This window comes from Anser brachyrhynchus (assembly GCF_964034855.1).
Source record: "Anser brachyrhynchus genome assembly, chromosome: Z".
Lineage (NCBI taxonomy): Eukaryota > Metazoa > Chordata > Aves > Anseriformes > Anatidae > Anser > Anser brachyrhynchus.
In genome coordinates, this window is record NC_137697.1 from 22,630,716 (window position 1) to 22,643,852 (window position 13,137).

The 13,137-nt window shown below is 37.0% G+C and overlaps 1 protein-coding gene across 4 annotated transcripts in view; it reads right to left on the reverse strand.

Annotated features, from left to right (window-relative positions):
* Nucleotides 1-769: 769 nt before the first annotated feature.
* The window catches only part of FCHO2 (FCH and mu domain containing endocytic adaptor 2), a 97,224-nt gene continuing 84,856 nt past the window's right edge, over nucleotides 770-13,137 (reverse strand). For all 4 annotated transcript variants that reach the window (XM_080573186.1, XM_080573185.1, XM_080573183.1 and 1 more), the window contains 5 exons: nucleotides 11,237-11,369; nucleotides 8,343-8,542; nucleotides 5,466-5,530; nucleotides 3,272-3,436; nucleotides 770-3,039 (listed from right to left, as the gene is read on the reverse strand). In XM_080573186.1, the coding sequence (XP_080429312.1) occupies nucleotides 3,017-3,039; nucleotides 3,272-3,436; nucleotides 5,466-5,530; nucleotides 8,343-8,542; nucleotides 11,237-11,369 (586 nt within the window). In that variant the 3' untranslated portion in view covers nucleotides 770-3,016. The remainder of the gene's footprint in view (nucleotides 3,040-3,271; nucleotides 3,437-5,465; nucleotides 5,531-8,342; nucleotides 8,543-11,236; nucleotides 11,370-13,137) is intronic.

The window sequence follows — 13,137 nt, forward strand, 5'->3', positions numbered from 1 at the left end:
GGCACCTGCATTCTTCATTCCTGCCTTGCAGCAGAAGATAGCAATCAAACCCCACCTTTGGACTATTACTTGCCAGCATGACAAGAATGGTACTTATTGAAATGATATCCAGCCAGCTGAGAAAGTCAATTCAATAAGTCATTACTTATTAAACTACACAGACTGTGAGACTAGTGGGAAAGAAACGGACACAAACATACATTTGTTCAGCTTCAAACTTTGTTTCTGTGCTCAAAGCTTTGAGGGACTATCTATTCTCAGACTGTGAGAACTGAATTACCCGCCGTTATGACTGCGGAAACATAAGTCAGAAAGAATTACTTTAGCCTCGCCATGGACTTTTTTCATGTGCACTCAACAAAATATATGCTTATTAAGGAAGTTAGGGAACATATAGTATTTTATGGCACTATTTAGAGAAAGCAGCTACAAGCTAACATGTCTACAAAGTCAAGATTTTTCTGACAAACGTATCTGCAGTTTTGTCTGATAGTTAAGTATACCAATTTAGTAAAGGCAGAAGACATTGTAGATATCTTCCCAAGCATTCCAGTTTAGTAAAGATGTAACTCTGCAGAAATCATCTTTCCACCCATCTTTTTTGTGTTGTTTTAAAATATAGAAAATAGATCATATATTATCTCTACTACTTATTACTTGCAAATCAATTAACACTTCACAAACATTTAATACAGGCATAGTTTTGTTCTATTATCGTATTGTATCTCTGTGGCCCTGAGTGCAAAAGTATAAGCAATATAAATCAGTATTTAAATTATATATTACATGTTTATTATGGGTGCAACATTTTTTAAATTTACATTTTATGAAAAATCAGAAGTATTTACAATTTTTGCAAGATAAACTTGTATGCTCTAATTTACAGTCTGACGTAGTAACAATTCATAAAAATTCAGATCCTTTAGAGTTGTGTTTACAAATTATTTTTTTTAGGAGGCAGCTACAAAGGATATTGCTGTATACACAAGCAAGAACCAGCTTGCTACTTTTTTTTCTTTTTTCATCAGATAGCTACATGTATTTTTTACATTGTTTTTGAATTTCTTTACAAAAAGTCTACATAAACTTGTATGGCTTCAAAATTGTAACCTGCACCCAATGCAAATGTATGTATAATCACCTGAACGAAGACTAGTTTAAAAGTGCTGAAACATAACTACTTCATTTAACTTAGAATTGAAAGTAACGGTTGATTAAAAACGGCTATACAGTTTTGGGTTTTCCTAATAAAACATACTCATGTTAAAGAGCATTTGATTGCAAAGCAGATTACAATTAAGATTCCAGTAAATTGACTGTACCATTTCATATTAGTTAGAAATTCATCATTCAGTAAGATCATCAAATTAAAAGCCAGATATACTCTTCCAAACAGGTCTAAAGTACAGTATCCCCTTAATGCTAATAATGAAAATCTCATCTGCAAAAGTGTATAGTATACCTTAGAATTTATGTAGCCTCTGCAAAGCTTAATTTACTGTAAAGCTTTAGCAGTCCAATTTATTACCGGTTCTGCATGAATTAGTTCTAGCAAGTTGTATTGTTTTAATATACAATTTAAAATAGATACTGGTATTGTGAATGGTCATATAATATCCCCACTTGCACGTTATTAAATTATTTTGCTCCAATACTTTTGATTTCTGCATTGAAAAAACACTTGATAATAAAAACACAAAATATTTTCTAAATTAGAAATTTACTTAAAAAATGTTACTAATGTGTCACTTCCCTGTGCTTAGGCTGTGTAAGAAGAGTAGATGACAAATATTAAAATCGGTGGTTACAGATAAAATTTAAGCTAATAAAAATGGCAGTACTTGTCATCCTGCTGCCATAAAATACCCTTCTGAAATGCTATTCCTCCCAAAGTATTATGTTTACATTCACTTCACACAATTCCAAAAGCACTTAAATTCCAAAGACTTGCAATCAAAGCGAAGGGAAATGCTGTGTGCTCTTATAATCTTCAGTGATTTTTAAGGATTCTCATCTTTGGTGACATTAGAGTTTCTATATCAAAATTTCAGTGTTCTGCATGATGCATCTCCCTTTACTATGGCTGCATGTATTGCAATTACCCCATGAGGAAGTAATCCAGTATTTTAAACCTCTTTTAAAACAATCTCCAGTTTTTGCAGATCTCCCTTTTAAATCCCAGTCAAAGGAATTTTTATAAAGTTGTATGTATTATACAAACAGCATGCTTTCTTTACGAAGGGCCAAACTTTGAAAAAGGAAGTGAGGCACATGAATAACAAACTGGATAGGCACAGGTTTCTTTTAAAGGCACAAATGTTATGCAATTCATATAAAAATAAATTAAATCTACAGCATTAATTCAAACAATCACAACGCCCATAAAATTTACTAACTGCAGAAGTAAATCTCTTCTGTCTTTTGCAATTTTATAACACATTGCACTTAGGAAAAATAAACAAACAAACACCTATATAAAACAACTTAGATGTTAATAATATATGATACATGGGAATCAAGTTACATTTTTATACACCTCTAACTCAAATAGTTTTATGGCATGAGTGGATGGAAGAACTACATGAGTTTGCCTTTGTTTTCTTTAAAAACTGGCAATTAAAGAATCTGATATTACTTATGGAAAGCTCAAATATTTCTTACTTGCTCTCCTACATTTTAAGGTTTAATGCTTACAGTATAACATACAACTTCATACTTTCATTACAACTATTGATTACCATTTTGACTTCTATATAAATTTACTAAAATTTTAACAAATTTTCCCCAATATTGCAGTTGATCATTTACAGACAGTGTTGAAGTTAACTTCAGTGCTATTAAAGTAATAAAAAGTTTGCAAAATGACTTTCAAAAGTGCATTTTCTGTTCTGTAGTTCAGCCTCAAAGTAGGTCAACATTTAAAAAAAATTAATGCATGTTAAAATAGTGTTTGAGAAGTAGAGGGGGCAGAGTGAGCTTCTTGCACTCCTTTGATCCAATGACTTTCACAGGTTCATCAGCAGTCTGCCATATACCGTCCTGAAAAATAAAGGTAGTTTTTTTTGCATTCAGTAGGTAAAATAGATTTTGTCAGTATTTTCCTGTGAGCAGTTTAACTATGGAAAAACAAAAGACATGCGAAACAATTTTCAGATGTGTTTTAAGGAAAGGTAAATATGCATCACTTGTTTAACAGTTTCATAATCCATAATTTAGCACTACAGAATATATCATGTATTAATTTGAATACATAACCATTTCAACATCTTACCAGTGGCAAATCTTTTCTTAAGTAGGGAAAGCCGATAGCCGGTGCCTACTAGCTCTACATCTACTCCTGAAAGGGTGCTTCCTTCACTTATGAATTGCACTGCAAGTGTTGCTGGTTTACTGGGTCCTTCTGAAAGTTCAAATTTTGCCCTGAGGGATCCAGAACCTATAAAAAACAGTAATGTACCAAGAGGGAAAAAAAATCTCATTCTTCTAATATAGACAAGATTTAATTAAATACATTTCCCAAAAAGCTTTAGTTGATTTGTCATAGACATTGGTGAAGCTCACTTCAGTGCCATTATAAAGTAGCAACAGTTCAAAATTATTTTAAAATACACTTCTGTAGCTAGTGCAAGGCATTCAAAAAAGCATGCTACTGCTCCCTTTTTCTAGTTCTTTAACATTTTCTTGTTCTTGCACTGTCTAGCGGGAAAATGAGATTTAAATAATAAATAATGGAATAGTAAAAGTCAAGTACCTTTGCTTGCTTAAAACAACTTGCTATTCCTAGTCAATAGGAACAGCCAATTGATGAGGAGAGCTAGTAACTTGATAAATTTGCCATAAAGTCCATTCCATTTCTTTAGTATATATATCATAGTTTGGGTAAATGGATTCTCATACTCAAGAGCTTTGAAAGTTGGTTGTGTTTTACCTCTGTGATTCACCACTCGCATAATGTGTTGGATTGTACAAAAAGCACATTTTACCACCCTGTACACCAGAATAAAGAGACTTCAAGGCATTTGTCCTAATATGAAGTCTTTCTGTAACTTCTATTGTTCCTATAACTGTAAGCCTGGCATAATATTACTTCCTCTTAAACACTGGATTGTGAGTATTAAGTATTTGTGCTCAAGAGAAAGGGAAACAACGATGGTGGGAAGAGAAGGGAATATAGTAGAACCAGTGGGATATGCAGAAGTCTGCTGAACACACAAGATGTGATCTGCATCACTAGGAGTCCATTTTATGCTGCTCTGCAGGTGTGCAGTAGTTTTTCATCTGGCTGCATTCATGTTTTAGTATGGCTTTTTTTCTTTTAAAAGAAAATATAGTTTAGAAAAGAAAAAGAAAAGAGAAGGCTATCCCTACATAATCAAAATGGAAGAGAAATGGCAAAGAACTGTGAGGTCAGTGAACGGTAAAGTACACCAGACTACAGAAACAACCTCTGTCAGATTAAAATACCCTCAGATTTTGTTCAAATGACCACCACAACTTTGCAGCCTTTACACCAATTGAAGAGGGCTTCCCTTTCCAGGCTTATAGTTCCTATATGAAATCAGACGTATTTACAGGAAAATCTATGCTTTCATAATGCTCTTCACTAAATTCTTAACAGGACTATAGGCCCTTCCAAGGGCCACAAGGCCATTTTTTCCACAGAGGCTTTGTGGATGAGATGCTTCCCTTTTGCCCCTACTTTTCTAATTCAGAAAAAACCATTGCAACTACAAAGGCTTCAAGGACTGTGACATCAATTAGACTTCAGGGAAAGGCGGCTGTGTGGAGGACACCTACTGATACCTCACAAAATGCTACATAAACTACCACTCTGAGCAGATGTGCAGAGTCTTTTTTTTTTTTCTCAGAGCTGTATGCAAAAACAAAGACCCTCAAAATGCTGGTCAAGAATCATCTAGAGTTGAGCCTGTCTCAGCACAGCATTTTATTTTATTTTTTTCAGTTCTTCCACTTACCTCTTACTACTTTATCTCAATTGTCAACGTGTGGCAAAACAGAAGACAGATAGATCCTTTTTCTTCAAATAATTGCTCATTTTCAAATAGCATTGATGTAATAATTTCCTTACTAAACCTAAACTCTATTTTAGAGCTGGTAACTGCTTTCAAGGGGGTTCACTATTTTTCCTTTTAAAATTAAATGATTTGTGCTGGTTTCAGATGGGGTAGAGTTAATTTTGTTCCTAGCAGCTCATATGATTCTGTGTTTTCAATTTAGGATGAGAATAATGCTGATAACACGCAGATGTTTCAGTTGTTGCTGAGCAGTGCTTATGCTAAGTCAAGGCCTTTTCAGCTTCTCATGCTGCCCTGCCAGCCACTGTTAAACAGGATACAGCATGAGATGAAGTGTATACACGCATGAGGATGCAGAGGCTAAAATGATTACATTTTTATTGTTATCATTTTTCTGTAGAAGAAAACAAAACAGAAAAATCGACTTGCCTCCATTCTCAGACTTCTCTGAAATGCTAGATATTTTCCAACAAGCTTTCATCTGGTCTGCATTCCTGTAAGAGAAAGTTACAGGTTAGTTACAAGCATCAATTTTTAGAACATTATTTCTGTACATTTACACTAGTACTTTAAAAGACTACGTATGTATGAACTACATCTCTAAATGGATGTTTATGAAAATGCTTGATTATTTTGTATAAGTTTGTGGAAAACTGTACAAAGCAAACAAGTGCACTGCACCTGAGTTCACAGCAGAGCTCATGCGTACATGACACCTCTTTATACAGTTAACACTGTCCTATGCCTAGGTTGACAACTCAAAAATATTTGTCTTCGAAGGGCAAAGACAGGCCAAACACACTGGAAACAGTTTGAAAGCTGAATTTTTATGCTTGATGGTGATGGTCTGAATGGGAACAATGCTGATTGCTCTCTCCTATGCGAGATTCTTGGCTGTATAAATTTTATTCCATTTCCATTCTAATAAAACTATAGTTGGCAAAAGTGCCACATGGTTTAAGCTTATGACACACAGATTTACTTCTGATTATATACAGGGACAGGAAAGGAAAGGGCACTGAAAATTGGAGTCTCTAAACTGATAAGACATTTTGATATTGAGCAGCTGTTCCATCATAGGAAAGTTAACAACATAAAGCTGTGAGTGGCATGAAATGCTGATAGGTGTGAAATTGTCTTTGACATTGGTATAGCAGGAATGAAATGTTCACATAAGTAGCACAGATGATACCAGTCATTTGCCAGAGACAGAATTACAAAACTGTTATTAAAAATAAAAATAAAAAAGCACAACGGGCCACTGCCCAACCCAGTAGGCCAAAAATGTAGCATGACAAACACTAGAACTGTATTTATTTTTTGTCAACTTGCAAAGCTTAAAATTCTAGCTTTGGGTGGTTGCTTAGTTGAAAGGCAGAATAGCTGGGATTGAGTCCCCTACTCTGACGAATCTGCTGTGAAACTGTCACTAAGTGTTGAATCTTCCTACCTAGCACTAGAGGTTCCTGTTTTTACTTAGGTTTCACTATTAAAGGGTTTTGTGGAAGAAGCCTGGACAGGGAGAAACTGGTCATGTGCAGGCAGGATACTGAATCTGCTCCAGTAGAAAAAGCTTAAGATGATCTGGTTACAAGTTTTGCTCCCTTGAAATAGAAAATATAGAAAGATTCAGTCTTGGCAGATTTTTTTCCACTTAAAATCATTCTGTATTACCACATTGTCCAATCAACACATTTAAGAGGACTGCCTTCTGAAACATCAAAACCTACCTGATAAATACATCAAGTTTATTTTTCTTCTGAACCTTGCTTTATAGCAAGGTTAACAAAGTTTGGTATTCTTTTCTCTCATAATCTTCATGCTTTACTCAGCTAAAAAGACCCTCTTGACCCCCTTGGAAGTAAACATCCTGGAATTAAATTATACCTGGGCAAGTAATTTAATATTACCAAACCACAGGTGCAGTGGTTGAATTCTGGTCACGTTTTGCTCATGCATGTACTTCTCTGCCTTTTCCTACCACCCTCTGCTTGTTTTCACAAATCTGTAGCAATATACTTATCTGAGGCTTATGTCTCACTTTCAAGTGCTGCTGTAAATGGCCTGCAGGCTTAGGAGGAGGTGGCAGGTAGCTGTGAGTCAGATGATAATCGTGACAACTCTCGAATTGAGAGACAATGCTACATGGCTTATAAAGTACTCTTCCATCTACTGAGTTATCTTTTAAAACAATTTAAATCAGAAGCTAATTTTAAAGTTAAAATCATCAAGAAGTATAAATCTGTATGTTGCAAGTAACAATGATCAGAGGATACAAAAAATACTAATGTATGTGGAACCTGAGCGTGACACTAACTTTATGGAATAAGGAGTGCAAGTTGTAGTGGGCCTGGCTGGGATGGAATTAAGTTTCCCCACAGCTACCCACACAGTGCTGTGCTCTGCATGTGTAGCTAGAACAACATCTATACCAATGTTTTGGCTAGTGCTGGCAGTGCTGCCACAGCATCAAGGCTGGCACAGCATCTCCAACCCTCCACCCTCAAAAGCCAGTAGGCTGGGGTAGGCATAGGCAAGAGGAGGGGAGGGGACGTTGCCAGGGCAGCTGGCCCAAACTGACCAAAAGGATGTGACACGCCATGTTATGTCGTGCTCAGCAACAAAAGCTGAGGAAGGGAAAGAAGAAGAGGGGGACACTCGTTATAACAGCATATGTCTTCCCCTGTAAAAGCTACACATTTTGAGGCCCTGTTTCCGAAAACGTTGCTGAACATTGCTTGCTGATGTGAAGTAGACAAGAATTGTTTTCTTCTTTTGTTTCTGTGAGTCCTTTGCTTGTTTTTCTTTTTCTATAATTAAACTGTTCCTTATCACAACCCATGAACCTTTTTTCGTCATGTTTTCTCCCCCGTTCTTTTGAGCAAGGAGAGTGAGAGAGAAGTGTGCTGGAGCTTAGCTAGCCATCAGTGTGAAACCACCACAAATCCATATACATGGATATATTTACACACACACAAATCTATATAACATTTTTTTAACCATTAAGAGATTCTGGCTGCAAATCATGTTATTAAGAATAACTATCCTGTCTATTGGACCAAAAGAAAACACTGGAAATTTCATGAAGAGCTGTATTATTATACAGTTGGAATGGCTGAATATAGTTTCATTTTAGTCGGTATGAATTGGCTGCACATGGTCTATTTGGACCAGAAAATGTCCTATGCACTTTATTAAGAGAAAAAAAAAATCGACTATTTCTTCCAATGAAATTTTTTAGGCTATGACCCTAATGAATACAATGAAATGAACTTAAAATAATAGAAAGAAAAGTATTAATGTTACCATTTTGCAGGTGGAAGCGACTGCATGTTTGTTACTCCTCCATCTACTGGTACCACAACCTGTACATTAGACAGCATACTAGGCACATTCATAGACTCTGGATTGTACTTATAATCCACTCTCACATCAGTAGTGCTAGCATTACATTTCCAGTAAGTTGCAAGATTCAAGGGAGTGGACTGGATGCCATTTGAAGATACCTGTAAAAAAAAAAACAACCAAACAAAAAAACACATTGAAAGCGGCTTAATTACAATATCTACCCTTTTGGGCAGAATTATGGAATGATGGTAATGAGTACAACTATAGTATAACTATAAATCGTGACAAAAGATCAGAAGAACAATCGACCTCTGAGCCTTTGATCTCAGAATTCTAAAGACTGTTGCAGCCTACAGTAATTGCCACTCTTTTAATTTTAAAATAAATTATTTTTAAACGACGCTTTAAATTCACTGTGGCCCATGAGACTTTTTCCTGTTCTGGCTTTCTTAAGTCCAAATAGTTTTGTTTTAGTCTTGTTCTCTAACTCACAGAAGTTACCAGTGGCAAACATCCTTACCAATTGTGTACCACATCAGTTCAGCTCCCCAAGCAGCAAGCAGCAAAAGAGAATACCTGTCATTGGACAGGCAGACAGCAAAACAGTTCTTACATACTAAAAGCATTGTTGTCCTGGCATAGGAGAGCTGGAAGCTGCTGCTTCTGTGGTTGAGCTCATGCTGCTGCCCTGCTGCATACCCCTACCACCTTCCTCATCTGCTTGAGGAACCTTCTATTTCCCTGTGCCCTATCTTCCCTTTCCTTGGCAACTCAGGAGTCTTTCCATCTGCCATGGCTACTGCATGCCAATGCCTCACTTTTCTCCAGTGGTAAAGGCCTCACAACTCCTCTTTCCGCAGTGCTCATTTCTGCAATCCAAAGAACAGTTCTGTTCTTTCAATCTTTCTTAGGGTTTCTGTGATTCTTCCTCTGTTTTTCTGTGAATCTAACATTCTTTTTATAGATTCAGTATGGCAATATTTTGAACTATACTGAGAGGATGTGGAAGACTACTTTGGTATTAACAGCTGCATTGGCAGGCCTAGGAAACGCTTGTTCTCCCATTCAGATGAACGTGTCATTTCTGTATTTTCATGAAGGCCTTTGGTTGACATCCCACAGAATCACAGAGTGACTGAAGCTGGAAAGGACCTCTGGAGGTCATCTGGTCCAAGCCCCCTGCTCAGACAGGGCCACCTAGAGTCAGTAAGCCCAGGACCATGTCCAGACAGCTTTGAAGGATCTCCAAGGAGGAAGACTCCACAGCCTCCCTGGGCAATTCATGTCATTGCTTGGTCACCCTCATAGTAAGAGGGTTTCCCGATGTTCAGGTGACACCTCCTGTGTTTTCAGTTTGTTCCCATTGCCTCTAGTCCTGTTACTGGGCACCACTAAAAAGAGCCTGTCTCCATCCTCTTTGCATTCTCCCTTCAGGTGTTCATAGACATTGGTAAGATCTCCCCCGCCCCCATCTTCTGTAGGCTGAAGAGTGAATCCCAGCTGTCTCAGCCTTTTGTCACAGAAGAGATCCTCCAGTCCCTTCTTTGAGTCATCTTTGTGGCCCTTTGCTGGACTCTCTTGAGTGTGTGCATGTCTCTCTTATACTGAGGAGCCCAGAACCGGACTCTGGCTGTGGCCTCACCAGTGCTGAGTAGAAGGGAAGGATCACCTCACTCGACCTGCTGGCTACAGTCCTCCAAATGCAGCCCAGGATACTACCAGCCTTCTCTTCTGCAAGGCACTCTGCCGGCTCATGCTCAGCTGTGTCCACCAAGATCCCTGGGTCTTTTCCAACAAACTGCTTTCCAGCTGGGTGGCTCCAGCATGTCCTGGTGCCTGGGGTTATTTCCCCCCTAGGCGCAGGATTTTGCACTTCTCTTTGTTGAACTTCATGAGGTTCCTGTCAGCCCTTTTCTTCAGCCAGCTGGGGTCCCTCTGGATGGCAGCACGACCCTTTGACCTATTAGCCACTCCTTCCAGCTTTGCGTCATCTGCAAACTTGCTGATGGCAAAATCTTCTCCATCCTCCAGATCATTAATGAAGATCTTAAGCAGGGCTGGTTCCAGTAGTGACCCCTAGGATACTCCAACTGGACTTTGCACGACAGATAACCACCTTCTGGGCCTGGCTGTTAGCCAGTTTTTGAATCACCTCACTGTCTGCTCATCCAGCTCCTCCATGATGATCTAATGGGCGACAGTGCCCTACTGAAGTCCAGGCACACCATATCTACTGTTCTTTCCTCATCTACTAAGCCAGCTGTTTCATCATAGAAGGCTATCAAGTAAGGGGAAGCATGACTTCCCCTTACTGAATCCATACTGACTACTCCTGATGACCTTCTTGTCCTCTGTGTGCCTAGAATTGTTTCCAGGATAAGCTGTTCCATATTTTCTGAGGGGTCAGAACATCACTCACTCTCTTATATTACATCTGATACAGCAACCAAAAATAAAATAATTACAAAAGCAAATGCAATTGAATTACAAACTCAAACAAACAAATACCTGAAAAATGCCTAAATTCATGTAAAACTTAAGACTTTGCTAACAAATACGTAAAGAAACAGTGTTCAAAGTTTTCACACTTGAATTGGAGTAAGGTGTGAGCAAGCTGAAACAGGTCATGAATTCAAGGGAATCCAAGGGAATGACATGAAGGCATAACAGGAATGCACTCAGCCTGGGCAGACCCTATGGACTGGAAACAGTGACATACCCAGAACTGATCTAGATGCAGGGTGACAGTTCATCTGTATGCTATCAGGCAAAGAACAACCCTTATAAATTCTGTATAGATAAGAAATCAGCCAGAGTTCATTAAAAAATTCCAAAGGGAAAAATGTGTTTACCTGATACTTTAAAACATCCACATTATAATAGGATGCAGATGGATTCTGCTCTGATAACTTCTTGAGGTAGACAGTTATAGCTTGCATGTTCATCCAAAAATCCCTAGTACTGGAATCACTTTGTGACTGATCACTACAAAGAAAAAGAAAGGTAGGACTGAGAATGCAACACTGAGTGTTCTTTTTTGGATGTCTAATAACTAAGACTAGATCCTTTCCCTTCTTCAAGCAAGAGTTTGTTATACTGCTTTATGACACATAATTATACCTTTTTAATATTAAGGAAAATTATCAGCTTGTTGTATCTAGTAAAAATTCTCCTTCCATTCAAGGAGCAGTGAGTTTTCTCCACTGACAACTGACACCACAAGATTTAGTCTTGGATTTTATATTTAATAAACTCAATATTGGCAGGTGCCATGGGGATGTGCCATGAGGATGTGCATGAGGTCTGGATACAAAGGGTCTTTGAAAAGGAATGTTATCCAATTTGGAGTAAGACCTAAAATCGTAGTTAATTTTGGTTATGTTATAGCATCACTAAGATTTCTGCTACATGTGTGTTACTATACTTTCACATCTGCAGAAAGCATAAGCTTTCTAAAGTTTTTCCATTAAAAACAATTTTCAAATTATTATAAACAATTGCCTTTTAGGTACTCATAGTTATATTCAATCTATGAAGCAATTTATTATATCATCTCTCTATGTAGTTAAGAGCAAACATGACTGCATGATCAAAATGCTGGTTTGGAGCTACTGGAGCATGAAAACCTGTTTGGCAGGTCAAGAATATTTTCAGTTCTGGTTGCATCATGTTTATTTTGAATAAGGATGAAATTTTTAAGAATACTGATTCAGAAGCAAAATAAAAATCATTTAACAATCAATAAGCTTCACTGAAGCTCTGTGGATACAGTGAGGACCTGCATCCATTTGCTAAGGAGGTCTGCAGAATGTGTGTGCAAAGCAAAAGCTGAAAATGAACATCTGGACCACAGTAAATATTACTGCAATGGGTTGAATCTAGAATAGTGACTTATACACAAGTAATCTGTTTGATTTATTTTGACTTTGATTCTCAATATAGTATTGTAATTCATGCTACATCCATTTTTAGTAAAATATAGATGAACACTTACTTATCACTACAGGGACCTTACACAATTTAAGTAAATTAAATCTACAGTAAAATCCTTCTGCTGCTCCACAATTAAGTGCAATTCAAAATAAATTCTGATGTTTCCATAAATGTCACTCTCATTGAAACATTCCACCTCAATAAATATTAAAGAAATGATAGCATTTGCCATATACAATGAAAAGTTAAATTATTACCATACAGTTAACTTTGTAAGTTTCTGTTACATGCATTTTTTCTAATTAGAGGCAGGGTTACAGCACTCAGATAGGAATATTAGACATTTTCATGTTTTGCCAAAATGTACTTTTTCAGTATAATTCATTGTCAGATATAGTTCTGCTAATATTTCAGGTATATACCATCATGTCAAAAAGCAGCAAATACATTTTTTTACACTGAAACATTAAGTATGAATGATCACAATGATTAAATGTGAAAGAATGGATGCATATGGTTTGTTTCAGTTATTTCAGTAATTTTTAAAAATGTACCACCTAGAAGTGTTTAATAGGTTTTCAGATAATTTCTCCTCTAAATGGAACAAACAATTACAGCTTTTACAAATGTCCTTTTTTTTTTTTGAAAAGAAGTCAAAATGCTGTGATTTCAACACTTATTCTACTCAACCTCCAGCCTTTTTTCTTAAGAATTCTCCAAAACATGTTGCTATGCACTTGATATATATATAGCCATGTAATGGCTCTAATCTACTGTAGAAGCAATACAGCTTAAAAATACAGTAGTAACCAACAAATGA